General features: G+C 39.0%; 1 protein-coding gene and 2 long non-coding RNA genes across 3 annotated transcripts; 2 read left to right on the top strand and 1 right to left on the bottom strand.

The window, feature by feature from the left end:
* Positions 1 to 6,337: 6,337 nt before the first annotated feature.
* Positions 6,338 to 12,167, top strand: LOC135640263 (uncharacterized). Its single transcript, XR_010497242.1, has 5 exons — positions 6,338 to 6,505; positions 6,783 to 6,864; positions 10,212 to 10,526; positions 10,606 to 10,767; positions 11,903 to 12,167. It is a non-coding gene; the product is annotated as an uncharacterized LOC135640263 (long non-coding RNA).
* LOC135640264 (uncharacterized) lies at positions 10,069 to 10,738 on the bottom strand. Its single transcript, XR_010497243.1, has 2 exons — positions 10,599 to 10,738; positions 10,069 to 10,501 (listed from the first exon to the last, which is right to left on the bottom strand). It is a non-coding gene; the product is annotated as an uncharacterized LOC135640264 (long non-coding RNA).
* A 1,919-nt stretch (positions 12,168 to 14,086) lies between the features above and the next one.
* On the top strand, positions 14,087 to 16,761 carry LOC103988800 (profilin-1-like). Its single transcript, XM_009407437.3, has 3 exons — positions 14,087 to 14,299; positions 15,122 to 15,259; positions 16,369 to 16,761. Exons 1-3 carry the CDS (start codon positions 14,096 to 14,098, stop codon positions 16,501 to 16,503), a joined length of 477 nt encoding a protein of 158 aa, XP_009405712.2. The 5' UTR covers positions 14,087 to 14,095; the 3' UTR covers positions 16,504 to 16,761.

Below are 16,761 nucleotides of genomic sequence, written 5' to 3'. Positions count from 1 at the left end.
CTTCCAAGTCTCCTCCATTCTCATTTCACTCCTCTAAGCTTTCCAAATACCTCCCATTTCGGAGCAAAACATCAAGAATCCTTCCTTCTCTTGAAGATTTCACAAAGGTACTCTCTAAGAAGCCCTTAAATTCTGTTTTGTTCTTCATTTACTCTTGCTCATCATCATCCCTCTAAACAGCAGTAGTTATGGGATCTAGAAGATCCTCAAGGGACAAGGGAAAGAGGAGATTAGTAGAAGAGTTTGATTCCACCCTTTTCGATTCAAAAAACCATGCTGAAAAATTTCCCTCTTTCAAACTTAAAAGTATCAATAAGGGAAAATACGTAGATCTAAATGAACTAAGAGACTTAGAGACTATCCAATGGTTTGCAAACCTAGATCTACTTCCAATCTTGCATATTAACGAACCTATCTATCCTAGGCTAGTTAGATTATTTTACAATAACATACAAATAGATGATGAAGAAAGGATGTTCACCTATCTTTTAGGACAACACATCTCAATCACTGATAGGTTCATTTGTGATATGATAGGCATTCCCATAAAAAGCATAGGACTTTACTTTAGAGGATCATGGGATGATGAAAGTATTGGAACATCCTATGTTGAAGCCTTAGGAACAATCTTTGCCAATCCTAACATAGCATTGGTTCCTAAAAGTTGTGAACATCTACTGCCTTTAAACACTAAGATACTTCATCATATCATGACTAGTATAATTCTTCCTAAACAATACCATCATGATGAAGTAAGTCAATTAGAATTAGGAACTATGTACTTAATCATGAAGGGACATGACATCTGTCTTGGTTATCTTATCCAACAAAACATGTTAGAATTATCTAAGAAAGATATGATGCTCCCATATGGTGGTATAATCACAAGAATAATGAAAGCTTACGACATTCTAATACCACCAGAAGAAGAAGTAATGAAAGTAGATAGATTCAGCATAATAAACAAAAATCTACTTCACCAACTAAGATGTTACTATAGAAACGGTAACTGGGTTAGAATCCCTAGAAGGACTGATCACCCTCAACCTGAACCAGAACCGGAAACACCAGTATTTAGGGGTACCCAATCTCCTCCGACCCTTCCCTTTGAGGAAACACATCCAGTTGAGCAAACTCATACATCCATCGAAGAAATTGGGATTCGAATGGATCGATTCGAACAGAGACAAGAACGGATTGAACAACGACAAGATCAAATCCTATCTGAGCTGCAGCAAATTCATAGACAATTTGACTCCTTGTTTATGCACTTTAATTTTCCACCTCATCAATGAACTTGTTGAACACCTGTTGTTGTTGTAAACTTCTTATGTTACTCACTTCTGATGTGCTGGCTGTAAACATCTATCTTGCGCCTTGTAGTAAAAGTTATCTCAGATTTTTATGGTATCATTACTGTTTGGTATGTGATGTGTCCAAATTAAGAATGTTGTGCTTTGAAACTAAAAGTTTTGAAAACCTTGTGCTTTGATTTCATTCAGAATTAGGAATGTTGATGTGTCCGAATAGATAAATTTGTTAAAATTATTTTTCGGACTATATTGAATGATTAAATCACTTGATTGCCATGTTTCTATGATTATATGTGAAAATCTGCAACAAAATCTTGTCCGATTGCATCTTATTTATAAAACAGATTTTCTCGTACACTTTCATGAAAAATAAGTTTCTGAAATAGATTTGATGAAGTGATTCATGTGTATGTATTCCATCCTGCAAAATCTTTACATAGACAATGGATTATAACAAAAAGGGGAAAAAGTATTTAAAGCAATCTATGTAAAATTCCTCTATAAGCTTGCTATTATTATTTTCCTGGTATCATAATTACTATGCTTTTTGTTGATGACAAAGGGGGAGATATATGAATTGATAAACACTACCATGAGTGATGCTATAAACACTGCTATGATTATGCCATCCTTGCATCACCAAGAGATATATGAACATGTGCTAAAGTTTGCATTATGCCCTGAGTTGATATCTTATCATGTGAAGAAAATGCAAAACTTGCTAGAATATTACAAATGTGTGCATCATGTAATAGTGCTTCACAGCTTTATATGATAATGTTCAAACTACATGATGAATAGTTACAAACACAATCATACAAACTTGATGATGCATGTCAAGCCTTGACATCATCTTTGAAGAGATACATCATGATGAGTATCATGATGAGAGTATTGATAAGTTTAACTGATCTAACTTATCAATACGTCACTTGAATTTTTAGGTCTTGAATTCAAGGTTGACTTATCTCAACTATGGCATATAGATAGGGGGAGTTAAGGATAACTCCATTATCAATTGATTGTCATCATCAAAAAGGGGGAGATTGTTGAATCTCGGATTTTGATGATGAAGTCAATTGTCATTTGTTGTCTAATCTATGTGTTGAGATAAGTGTGCAGGATTAACTACGATGAAAGTTAGACAAGCAGCAGGAGTTGCGCCGGAGTCAAGTTCATGATCACGTTGGGAGTTCGAGAGTTCGACAGAAGTTCGGACGGTCGTCGGAGGTTCTGCAAGAACAGATCCGAGAAGTCCAAAAGCTTGCCAAGCGAAGCTCGTCGGAACTCGCCAAGTGGATCGTCGCAAAGTCCAGGAGTTTGCCGGAAGTCCGCAGGAGCATCACCGAGGGTTCATCGGATGATCGACGGAAGTTCGCCGGAAACTCGTCAGAAGAAGCGATTGACGCACCGAAGCAAAGCTGCATAAATTGTCTTAGATCTAATCGTAGTTAGCACGTTGATTAAGTTGGAAAATGGGAGGTGATCCCATTAGCTTAATCTTGGGGCAATTGGGCCCCTGAAAGACTGAAATTGGGCCGAATGGAGCTAACCATTCGGACCCTGATTGCACCAGGAGGTGCAACCGCCTAGGCCAGGAGGTGGCACCGCCTGGGCTAAGCCTCCCAGCGAGACTGGGCGGTGCAACCGCCCTAGCCAGGAGGTGGCACCGCCTGAGCTCAGTCTTCGAGCTAGACTGGGCGGTGCAACCTCCCTGACAGAGAGGTGGCACCGCCTGAGCTCAGTCTTCGAGCTCTGGCAGAGAGGTGCAACCGCCTCAGTCAAGAGGTGGCACCGCCTGGGGCTCAGTCTCCGAGCCAGACTCAGGCGGTGCAACCGCCCCTGACACAGAGGTGCAACTGCCTGGGCTCAGTCTTCGAGCTCTGCCAAGCGGTGCAACCTCTCCAGTCAGGAGGTGCAACCGCCTGATCCCGGAATTCCGGGATTTGATCGTTTTGAGCTCCAAATTTGAATTGGGTTGGGGCCTATAAATACCCCACCCATTCAGCACTGAAAAGATACAGACCTACACCGAATTCTTGATCTTTTTTGTGATTCTAAGAGCTCAAATTTGTGTAAAGTCCTAAAGTTCTCCTCTTTCTGTTCTTCAAGTCTTGAGTTGTAAAGAGAGGAGAGAAAGGTCCTGTAAGGGTTGTCTCCTGAGCCCATCAAAAGGAGTGAATCTGTAAAAGGGCAGTTGGCCTTCGCCTATTGAAGGAAGGCCTCTAGTTGACGTCGGTGACCTCGTCGGTGGAGGAAGCCAAAAGTGGAGTAGGTCAAGACTGACCGAACCACTCTAAATCTCTGGTTTGCGTTTATTTTGAGCACTTTATCATTACTGCAAACCTCCTAGATAGCTACTGCTCTCTGCGCCTTTACGAACAAGTTTCTAAGTGCTGATCTTTCCGAATCTACATTCAGACGTAAATCGGTGTTTTCATACATTACAGTTTACGTTTACGTTTTGATTCTGCAAAACTGTCTTCTGCGCTTTTACGAACGAAGTTTCTAAGTTCAGATCCCTTTAAAACTGCGTTTAGACGTAAACTGCGCAAACTGTGTTTAGACGTAAAACTGTGTTTTTGACGTAAACTGCGTAAACTGTGTTTAGACGTAAAACTGTGTTTTAGACGTAAACTACTTTTAAACGTAAAACTATGTTTAGACGTAAAACTGCGTTTAGACGCAAACTACGTTTAGACGTAAAACTACGTTTAGACGTAAAACTGTGTTTAGACGCAAACTGCGTTTAGACGTAAAACTACGTTTAGACGTAAAACTGTGTTTAGACGTAAAACTGCGTTTAGACGCAAACTGCACTGCGCTTAGACGCAATCTGATCTTAGACGCAAACTGCGCTTAGACGCAAACTACGCTTAGACGCAATCTGCATTTAGACGCAAACTGCATTTAGACGCAAACTGCGTAAACTGTGCTTAGACGCAAACTGTGTTTAGACATAAACCGCACTTAATCATAAGTATTCTTAGAATCGGCTTTTGCATCAAAATAGTTTTTATCAAACGAACGCAGCTTTCATTTTTTAATCGCTGAAAGATTTTCGCTGCACTAATTCACCCCCTCCCTCTTAGTGCTCTCGATCCTAACAAGTTTCTCCTCGAGTCTCGCTCTAATCGGATTCTCTTGGATAACTCTTTCTCTCTTAATTCGACCTTGGCCAAGGATTTGTTTGAGCAAGAATACATGAGATATTTCTCTCATGATACCAAGAGCAGATGATTATCCATCGACACTCAATAGCTCTCGTAAGGTTGGCTGTCACTCTTAATAACCAGTTATACTAGATTTGGAACTTCTAAACCTATAATTCCGGTATCAAAAGGTAATGTACTCATATAGGACATCCTTGGTGTCTCAAGTCTAATGACAAGATACACTACTAGGACTACAAAATTATTGTCTGATAATAAGGCATCATCAACCATCTAGTATTCCATGAGCGGATCAATCATTGAACTCATTTTCCAATATGCACATGCACTGTATCCTTAGTATCCCCACATGAGCAGCTATAAGACTAGCTACCTCTATCATATGAACGGGTATATAACACACCAGTATATCCGGTTATCTCAATGTCCCTTTTAAGTAACCTATGACCGAGATTATTTAGGGTCTATGTTTAAAGACGAATCAGTCTCATTATCATGATCGCATCACGATCTGATTCCCATTGCATAAATCCACGAACATCACAATATATATGCATATATGCAACAAACAATATAAAGTGATAAAAATATTAAAATATAATAAGAAAAAAAATACGTATCATATCACACGTACCATTACTCACGTGATTGGCTTGCATGACACCTATCACTACTATATAGTAGAGAATTCTTCGCTGAAATTACACTAGGAAGCCAAACTTTTAATACATGGTTGATGCACTGTCCACAATCCATTCAATCTGAATTGATTCATTAATAATTTATTTTTTAAAAAATATAAATAATTTTGATTGAAAGTATTCTTTGATGGTTTAATTAGTTAGTTTGGATTCAATTGAATTGATTTTAATTTAAAAAATATTAATCTATGTCCTTTGTCGATTCAAATCGATCAATCAAACCAATCCGAAGATAAAAAAAAACCTCATGATTTAAATTGATAATCAATTTAGGCCTAGAAATAATTTTAATATTATAATTTCATAAATAATATGGGCTCAATTTCACAAATCTCGTTATGTCTATCAAATTAACTAAGATTCTGATTCAACTCAATCGAATCAAATTGATTTATTTTTAAATTATTTAAAATTATAGACTAATTAATTAAATTAAATTAATTGATTTTGAATCCATTTAGTAAGATATGGCCAAATTGATTTTGATTTAGACCTATCTTATCTTAATCAAACTAAATCATAAATCAATTCAATTCAATTAGATCCTTAACGGTTCGGTTTGAACCCATTTGAATTGAGTAATTTAGAAACTAGAAACTAGTTTTATGAGAAAATATTTTCTTAGTTTTTTTAGCAAACATATTTTTCGTACTTAAAAATGATTGATTAACCAAATAAATAATACATAAGCAACAGATGTGGCAAACATCAAGTTTTTTGTTTTCTGCTAATGAGAAAAAAAAGCTGAAACAATTTAAATTAGGCTTTAGTTACTAAAACAGAATATTTTTCTTTATCAAATAATCATTAGAATTTGGCATGCGGGTGGCAATGAAATGGGACCCCAAAACGAACGAAAGCCCACCAAAGCTTATCGGGTTTCCATGCCCACGACTAGTTCGAATCCGACATAGACAGAGCTCACACAGGGATCCGAATCCAACTCCGTGTTTCCGATCCGATTGGCATTATCCGACCCCTGAGAAAAGCTTAAAATTTCAGGGTCCGCGTCACCTCTCCGAGCTGATGAGTATAGGTATTGGGTCACCTTTGGGTCCATGAGACGACGCATCACCGCGGAAGGGCGAATCAACCCTCCGACATCAAAACAAAGAGACCCGCTCCGTGATCGATAACCGTCTGATCTCTGATGAGGAAGAAGACATCACTTAAACAAAGCGGCACCGTCATCCGCAACGACTCATCCCCTCTCTCTCTCTCTCTCTCTCTCGCTTCTATATACCACCGTCTACTGCAGGTTTTGATTTGGCTCCGGCGATCGCCCTTCATCTCGTTCCTCTTACTCGCTCCTACGACGGTAAGAACGATGAACGATTCTCTTTGCTCTGTAACTGTGAAACCCTAGACTTCGTTCTGTTTTATCTACAAAAGTTTTGATTGTCTTCGCGCAGAAGTTCTTTCTTTTCCTTCTGATGCTAATATTTGATTGTCTATGAACTTTTTATAATGATTCACCCACTTGATTTTACTGGATCCGCTAAACAGAATTAAATTATCTTATACGCATTAGAAATCTTATTCAAGTGTGTCTATGAAGTTTTTATGATGATCCATCCACCTACTTGATTTTACAGGTTCTGTTAATGGAAACACCAACCAACGGGATTCATATGGAGAAAGCTTAGTGGGTGACCAACATCAGATCCTCACGGTCAGGTTGAGGTTTTCTTTTTTCTGTTAAAATGTTATTATTCAATTATAAAATATTGTTATTTTCTTCACCAGCATCATACCCTGAATTGAATTTACAGAAAGTGCTAAGAGCAAATGAATGTGGTTTTAGTCGGCAAGCATTATTGGTATTCTTTTCAACATCTCGCATTGGTAATGCAGGAAAAGATTGATATTTTTGCCTGTCAACCTGCTTTTCCTGCTTCATCTTCTTCAATTATAGACCTTCTCTTGGTACCAAACACAGGCTTACCATCCAAAGTTAAGTCTTTGGCACCTTTGCTTCTCATGCTGAAGCAGAAGTCACATACCCTTCAGAGAATTCTACAAACACAAGCTCCAAAAACCTCAATGAGGACTTCACCTTTGGGGCCTTCACTTCTCAGACTGAACCAATAAGTACAGAACTTTCACAGAATTCCACAAACATCAGTTGAACAACCTAGATGACTACTCTTCTTGTGCTGAGGATAGAATCCTAGAATCTGAACTAGTATTCTCGTAGATATGCCACTTCTAAATCTTGACTAGTCTTCTCATCAAGCATTCATGTGCAATTCATTGACAATTGCCAACATTGGTCAGACATTATCTGATAAAAAAAACCAACTACAAATGCTAGCTTAAATACGCCTTATTGTGGTTGAAGCATCGAGTAAGAAGCTCTATGGCCTAAGCTTTGTTATTTTTTGAATATGATGTGAGATATGTCGATGATGTTCGAATCAGCTCGATTTGGTTCGGGTTTGCTTCTGCAAGAAATCTGCAGGCGGAGCCGAGAAGGTTTCGGATGCTCAACTAGATGTCGACCTATACAAAGACCAAGGTCGGATGGGATTCTCAATGTGGTCTCTCTGAGGCTTAAGTCAATATCGGAATGGAGTGAAAGTTTTTAGTAAATAGTAACTCACTTTGATTACTGTGATACGAAAAGTTTTTATTGTTGTTTCACTGAGAGGAATATTATGAGGCATAAGTAGAATATTTTTTTAGAATTTTATATTGGAATAATATCTATGTGGCTCAGTCATTGATCAAGGCCCTGTCCTCCCCTTGCTGACTGTGTTGTCATTTGTCGAGCTATGATTGAAGTGAATATATTTTCTATCAAATGGTAATGGTTGACATATTATTCGATATAGCACACCAATATGCCTGGTTCTCGAAAGTAGTATCAAACCTGTTAGGATCAAGAGCGGCACTAAGAGGGGGGGGGGGGGGGGGGGGGGTGAATTAGTGCAGCGGAAAACTTTCGCGATTTCAAAAGTCTACGTTTCGATTAGAATCGATTTCGACGAAAATTGTTTCGTAAGGAGTTTAACTTGAAAGCGTATGTGAGTGTAGAGAAGGCAGTAAGAAGGTAATGTAGCTTGCAGTAATGAAACTTGCGCAAATTGAAAAGCAAACCAGAATTTATAGTGGTTCGATCTTTGTGACCTACATCCACTTTCGGATTCCTCCTCCGTCGAGGTCACCGGCGTCCACTAAAGGCCTTCCTTCAATAGGCGAAGACCAACCATCTCTTACAGCGCTTTCTCCTTTTCACGGGTTTAGGAGAGAACCCTTACAAGTCTCACACCTCTCTTGAATGATCTTAAAACTTAGAAAGGGAGGAGGAGAACTCTAGCACTTGTTTACAACACTTTTACACCCCAACAACTCAAGATTATCTCAATGCTTTCGTGACCTTTCATGAAGAAAATTATGGGATTTTTATAGGCCCCAATGGCTTCAAAAATGGAGCCAAAAAGTGGCTAATCCTGGATTTCCGGGGTCCTGGCGGTACCACCGTCATTATTGGGCGGTACCAACGCCTGACACCTGACACTGGGCGGTACTACCGCTCAGTCTGGGCGGCACCACCACCTAACAGAGCTCGGAGATCGAGCTCTGGCGGTACCACCGCCTAGACCACTTGGGGTGCTGCTTTCCAGGCGGTGCGATCGCCGACCAAGAATTTAGCATCTTGGTTGGGCCTTGACTCCGGCCTAAACCAGCCCAACTCGAGCCCAATTGGCCCTTAACAGAGTTGATGAGATTACCTCCCAAATCAACTCTAATTATCGTTCTAACTACGATTAAGACAAGCATGGTTCGGTACGTTGATTCTTCACTCGGCGATCTTCCGGTGAACTCCCGACCAACTCTCGGTTAGTCTTCCGGCGTGCTTCCGGCGATCTCCCGACGAGCTTTCGGCGTGCTTCCGGTGATCTCCCGATGAACTCTCGGCGAGCTCCCGGTATATCATTCGAGTCGTTGACTCCGGCCCATCATCTGCTTTATGCCTTACTGCTATCGTAGTTGATCCTGCACACTTATCTCAACACATGGATTAGATCAAATAATTTACCAATTGATTTCATCATCAAAATCCGAGATTCAACAAAACCGATATTTAAAACCTTTATAGCATCAAACAATTTTTTTATTAGAACATGGTATTATGGTAGAATTCCATATTCTAACTCTTGCCATATTTAGAAGTTTATATTCTCAGCATCCAAAATGGGAAGCAATTGATTGGTGGGAATGGAACTGAGTTGAGGCAAATTAATTATTTTTTGGAATGGTTTACTTGTGTAAAATGCAGTGCACAATTAGGTTAACATCTGGGCTAAATGCATAAAGTCCCATCATGAACAAGTCAATTTTCCTTTCATGATGGTCGTGTTGGTTGCTGAAAGTCCAATGATGAGCCTGAAAGGGGCCTTCAATTTGAACATTAGCTCTTTACATAAACATGTGAATCCAAAGTGGTATTTTTTGGAGAAGCAACATGCTTCTCCAAAAACAGAGGTGAGATTAACTTTCTCCAGACCATAAATTCTAATTATCAAAACAGAATTTTACCTCAAATACTCCTGCTCTGCATCTTTCTGATATCAAGAACCACAAGAGACATGGAAAACATGACACAAAAGTTGCTCTTTTCTGAAACATTACATGTGAAGGGATTTCAATGAGGACACGGATTTTTATAAACAGGAATTAGAGTTGGTTTACTGCCACAAAGAAGGCTACTGCTGCTGCTTTTGGACATATATCAAAGAACCACAACAAGCAACCCTGATAACCACGAGACATGGAAAACATAACACAAAATTGCTCTGAACTGAAACATTAAATGGCAAGGGATTTTATGAGGACATGAATTTTTATGCACAGGAATTAGAGGTGGTTTGCTCCAAAAAAAAAAAAAGGCTACTACTGCTGTTTTTTTGTCATCAAAGTACAAGACGTAACCCCGATAACCGCAAGAGACACGGAAAACAAAACACAAAAATTGCTCTAATCTGAAGGATTTTAATGTGGACATGGATTTTTATGTACAGGAATGCGAGGTGGTTTGCTGCTACAAAGAAGGCAACTGCTGCTGCTTTTGGTCATCAAAGAAGCACAAGAAGTAACCCTGGGAACAACCTTCTTCGATATGGTTTTGCTGCAATGCCCAGGAGAATGAGCAGACTTATGGCTTGAATCCATTCCGCCAGCATAGCTCCTGCATGCCTTCATCTTCCTTCTGTAAGCAGTCTCTTTCTTGGGCAGATCTTCAATGCTGTTAACCACAGAGAGCGATGTATACGATTGCGACTTGCCTTGGTAGTACTTGGACAGCCCTCTCCTACATCACCCAAATCCAATTGCAAGTTAGTCTAATGTATCTATTTCCTACTTCCATTAAGAGTTCATACATCTTTTCAGATCATTAACAGACTCACTTGATAGGTAGCTGCTCCATTAGTGAAGGCAACTCATACAGAGGTCTATCAGAATTCAGGTGGGGTGACAGCGACGAAGGATCTGGAGTTGAAGGCGTTTCATCTTCATCATCGGAGTTGCTGGAGAAGGGGTCAGAATCGAATAGCTCTTCGTCATCTTCGTCACGACGTAAGTAAACTCCATGACACCTTTGCTTGAGACCTTCAACCATGTCCACTCTTGCAGAGGGAAACCTTAGAGATGGTTTGAGGGAGGTGATGCAGTGGATGCTTTCTTTCTACCTGATCTCTTTTAACCCCTTAGAGATGGTATGCCACGATATATAGCTCATAGATCTGATCCCACCAGGGAACATTTCTATGTGCTTGTGGTTATTTTAATGGTGACCACTGTAGCTTATTAGTATAAAATATGTGGATGGAATTTAAATCAATGGCTCATCAGCGTTATCAATTTCCATACCTTGGAAAGCCAGACCTATCATGTGACTTCCGGACCTCATGTGGTGGTGGTGCTCCTTTTGACATGGTCTCTCCTTGTCTCGAGCATTCCACGTTATCTTATTAATACTTGGGTGGCAATGGATAAGTTCCTATGAGTAGGATTCATCCATATCCTTTCATGCCTATCTCTTTTCTCTTTCTCTTTGCGGTCTCATTCTGCCTTTGACCACCACTTCACACTGTGTAGGGACAGACAAGTTTAGTGGGCATGTCTCCTTGTAATGGGTATGAGCCATCTGTCTAAAATGGCTTTTATTCTGCTGACATCTTCTGTTCTTAGACTGATGGGATTAGGGTGGGTCAGCTGGGAGATTACTTTTGTCCCACAAAGATAGCAGTGTAAGCTGTGGAAGACAAATTCCCTTGTCTCCTTGAGCTTTCTAGTCACCAAAAGCACTACCAGTAGGGCAGCCTCAACCTTTTTCTTTTCTTCCTCCCGGCTAGGTTTAGTCTGGCTATCAACAAGATTTATCAAACCTGTGGAATTAAGCCTAAAAAATGTTTTTCCTTCCCTGATTCTTGTTTACTACATGAACTATTTTTAATTTTATAAATCCGATAAAAAGAAAAAGTATGTACTAATGTCAAACTTACTTTTGACCTCTCTAATAACATCTAATATGATTAACATGAACTAAACACAAGTGTCGATATAGGATTCGAATTCATGATCTGTTTTAATGTCGTCTTAAATATTTGTCTTAAAAACTAAACTATTAGGAAAGGACCAATATATGCTTTACACATGTCACATTTCTTTCAAATTCATCAAATCTTACTTCTCACCACCATCTATCCAGGTCTCAAGCATCTAACCAGGTCTCAAGCATCTGTCAGGGTTACCCACCCAATCATAACTTGGTATCCACTGTGGATGGATGCTCAGGATTGCATGGAGGAGGTCCCAAGCAGGCGAGGGGGAGCCCCAGCGGGATCTCCTAGTTGAAAACCATGGCACATGGCATGGGTGGTGGGAGTTGATCCCTTTGGTGCGGAATAAATAGCTAAATGCTGTGTACATATAATATATTATATATGTGGATTCCATCCTTAGCCTACCAGGATGAAGGCATAGATGATGGATGCCAAGGATTGGACCGCCCCGATCCATGTCCCTCTTGTCTCTAATTTGTGATCAGACTCCAATACTATAATAGCAGTCAATACAATCTGATGTTGAACCATGTTTGGACATTAACAAGTAACGATTGCAATAGCTGGTCCTGTTGTACCTAAACTAGTTAAATGTTTTATATGATTTATCCTCGAGCGGCCACCTTTTAGTGCATTTATTCACATGAATTCCCACATTAATGATGTCTCTATTACCTCATGTTCAATCCTTTTTTTCTTTTTTTGTATCTCTTTCTTTCTCCTTAGAGGAAGAAAATAATATTTGATTAAATATAGTACAAGCAGTCACAATTGGATGCAGAAAACATACAATTTCAAGGTGTTAGACTTACTTAAGTCCTGAGTTCGAATTTTATCTTCTATCACTTAATAATAATAATAATAATAATAATAATAATAATAATTTATTTTTTTCTATTGAGTGTAACATATTATATTTATTTAAAATCCAAGGTTTGAATTTCATCTAATAATTTTTTTATTAATGATAGAATATATATATATATATATATATATATATATATATATATATATATATTGTGGTTTTGATAAAACATTCGAATTTTCATCTTCATTATCTATTTATTTTTTTTAAAAATCTTAATTTTATAGTTTGTAGAAAAAAAAAAAGAAAAATTGCATCAATGTTTACTCTCCATAAAGCATGACTTGTTATTATTATATAGAAGTCAAAGACGTGAAGTCTTGCAAACTTTGTGCTTCATCTGACGAAGGCAAGGGAGGAAAACTGGCTCATCTACTGGTGCCTCTGACTGAGCCTAATCTTGTCGTAAGCATGATTTGACCTTACCAAGTCACAACTGCAAGACTTGACCAGTTTGGATGATCTCGTTCCGACCCAACCTAATTGATCAGACACCCCGAGATGGCCTGCTGGCGGGTCAACCCTTCTTCATCCATAACAAAGTAATTCGAGATAAATGATAAATGAGAGGTATTAATTAGTTTAGTTAATAAAAATTTTAATATTTCTTTATTATAAATTTATGAATTTAAATCTCAACTTCATCACTTACCTTTATATATAAATAAAACTCAAGACAAATATATCAAACACACACAAGTGAAGATTAATTAATTATATATATATATATATATATATATATATAATTTTATCAAATTAAAATATATGAAATAAAAAAAAACTTAATTTTTTTAAAAAAATTGTTAGATAATATTTTCTTTGTAATTTTACATCTGTCCCTTTTTTAGCTAAACTAAAAAAATGTAATTATAACTCGGTAAAGAAAGATAGAATTAGAAGATCATAGAAATTACGTCACCATTTGCGATCTTAAATTTCAACCAAGAACGAGAAGAACGAGAGGTCGGCACCCACACGAGGAGCGACGGTTGCTTCCAATTCGAAGCCGAAAGAGTTTACGGCGTCACTAGACGTGCGTTCTCCGCCGTCGATCTTGTGGGCCCTGAACGCTCGATACCCGATCAGGACCGTTAAAGGACACGCGTATTCAATTAGGTAATTCGGGCTAACTCCGTGGGCAAAAAAAGTGCGCCTGTGGAGGAAGAAATTGACCCAAGGCGTCCCTCCCTTCTCCACCGTCTATCTCGTGGGTCCCAAGCGTCGGACATCCGATCACGACCGTCAGACTCGCCCTTTCGACGTTCGTCGGGTCCTGTTCGGTAATTACACATAAATCTTGGGGGCGAAAAATTACGCCCCGAGGAGGAAGAGATCGCGGCAATCGCGAAAGCCGGACATGAAGGAAGGGCACGTCTTCAATCGGGTTGAATGGGCGGTGGAGCGAGCACTTGAGATCCGCTCTTCCCTCGCCTTCCCACCCCGCACTAAATTTAAAGCGCGGGCGAGCCCACGAATGAGCGCAAGCCAAAGAATAAGACGAAGGAGAGAGAGAGAGAGAGAGAGAGAGAGAGAGAGAGCGAGAGCGAGAGACGCGATGTCGTGGCAAACATACGTCGATGACCACCTGATGTGCGAGATCGAGGGCCGCCACCTCACCGCCTCGGCGATCGTCGGCCAGGACGGCAGCGTCTGGGCGCAGAGCGCGTCCTTTCCCCAGGTTTATCTCGATCCCGATCAAGCCATTTCATGAAGCATTGATCTGATCTTGTTGGGTGTTTGAGTCATCCGCTATAATATGATGTCTCGGCTTGCTATGTTGTTGACGAGTGATTCAAGTTCTGAAGATGGGATGTGGATAAGTATGGTTTTATGACTTGATCTAATCAGATGTGATACTATGAATCTTCAAGAAATTTACTTGCATGAAATAGCGCAGCATGCCGACTTGTTGGAAAGAATAAATCTTGTTAATATACAATATTATCTATGTTGGCAATGCTGAAAGATCGATGTTTGGTCACATTTGTTAATTCTAAATGTTGAAATTAAGGAGGATAGTAGTAATTGGTACGATCTTGAATGACAAATTTTCTTTTCCAGGAATTTCTTTCATAATTTTGAAAATCTGATTTTGTGCATTTGGTCTTCTTCTTTCAATCAGTTCTGCCCACCATGCCAGCGTTAGAATCTAGATTCATGTTTATGCTCACAACCCCAGTTATTGGATCTTCTATTATCAGTATGCCAGCATTAGAATCCAATGGTTACCGATTTTGTAAAATATTTGTTGCTTATTCGTAGAATTATGGAAGTTCATCAGATCCATGCTTATTAACATGTGGTAAAATATTTCTAATATTTTATCCATGATTCCTGATTGATTTCATTTGGTGATCCAACCAAAGCAGCCGACTAATAAAGTCCACGGACAAGATTTGTCTGCTAACATAATGCATATGAATGCTTGAATTGCTCTCCTTTGCACGTTGTTATTCTTCCATTCTATAAAGTGATGCTTCTATTTACTGCCGTCGGTCAGTTTAAGCCTGAGGAGGTCACCAATATCATAAATGATTTCAATGAACCTGGAACACTTGCCCCCATTGGCTTATTTCTTGGATCGACAAAGTACATGGTCATTCAAGGAGAGCCTGGAGCTGTCATCCGTGGAAAGAAGGTGATCATGCTATTTCTGAATATTTTTGATATCTTGTAGCTCATGCTGCAAACTTTCCTAGCTTCCTTTAGGATTTAGGATGATGATAATCTCTACAAATTTATCATATGTGTTGGATTGTTTGCTTGTAGTGGATTCGAATATTCTCGGTGGCCTCGTAGTTGCACATAAGATATTTAAATACGAAGTATTGCAATTTTTCTTCATGTTGACAGGCTTGAATTAATTAAATTCATCTGCATTATCGTTTGCGCATGAGGAGGCTATTAGAATTTTGTTAATGTGAGACATATGACAAGAGATGAATTTTCTTTATTATGATAATTGGTGGTAATAGCATCCTATGATGACCGAGTTTATGTTTTATTTGCACTTTTTTTCATGAGATGCCTTCTTTGATGGATCGATTCCATGTTGTTTAGTGTTGAGAATTCGGTTTTTGTCACATCTTGAGTTTGTTCCAACGGCATAAACTTGTAATATCTAGAAAATTTACTTTGATGTCTACTCTTGATCTCAGCACTATATATTGAGTTGAGCTGAAATCATTGGCTTGACATTTTGCTCCTTTTACTTTCTTTTCTTTACCCTTATGCTACTGCTTTCCACTAGCCATATATCCTGCGGCTGCCACTTCCATCATTGTTCACTGTTACTGATGATACTTCAGGAGTTCACAGTTTAGGGATGGAGAATTTGTTTCATCTCTTATAAATCCTGTACTCTGAATCTTACGGTTAAAAAGTTTGTCGTATGTATATCCATGGTAGCTAGTTCTTCCATGACATAACTTTTGGAGGTGTGGAAGTGCCTCGTCGAATGATTATTATCAAAATGTAGTTTCTGTGAGGTGAGAAAATTTTCATGACTACGTTTAATAGAATTCATCTTCTATTTCCTTGGACTGCTTTACTTTTGGTAAACTGAAAAGAGTGCAAAGCTTGCTATGGTGGAATTTCCATTGTCATACTTATATATCATAGCACAAACATAGGCCTGCCCGATAGTTTTCCCTGTGCTACAACACTTGTTATCTTAAGAAGCCTTCGGATCAGAGTTACATTGAGGTATTAACATGTAAAGCAATTAATTTTCTTTTCCGGCGGCAGGGATCTGGAGGCATCACTGTGAAGAAGACAAACCAAGCATTGATTTTTGGCATCTACGACGAGCCAATGACTCCAGGACAGTGCAACATGGTCGTGGAGAGGTTGGGTGATTACCTCATTGATCAGGGCCTGTAGTTCATCGATTACCACATGCAGCTCATTTCCCCCCCTACAAATGGAAACGTAAAACTTCTCTACTAAACGGTTTTGGAAAATGACCATAGGGTAATAATCTGGTGAAGGAGCAGGAATATCGAGTCCATCTGAAGTTGTTGATTTTTGATCCCCCTTCCTTTTCTTGATCAAATGCCAGTCGATGACTTGAATTATTGAATGTATGCTCTTCTTGGTTTCTTATATCTTATCAATAATCCATTTCCTTGATTACACACA

This window comes from Musa acuminata, chromosome BXJ3-6 (assembly GCF_036884655.1).
Source record: "Musa acuminata AAA Group cultivar baxijiao chromosome BXJ3-6, Cavendish_Baxijiao_AAA, whole genome shotgun sequence".
NCBI classification, from domain to species: Eukaryota; Viridiplantae; Streptophyta; class Magnoliopsida; order Zingiberales; family Musaceae; genus Musa; species Musa acuminata.
The sequence above is the reverse complement of the archived record's forward strand: the minus strand, read 5'-3'. Positions and strand labels throughout refer to the sequence as shown.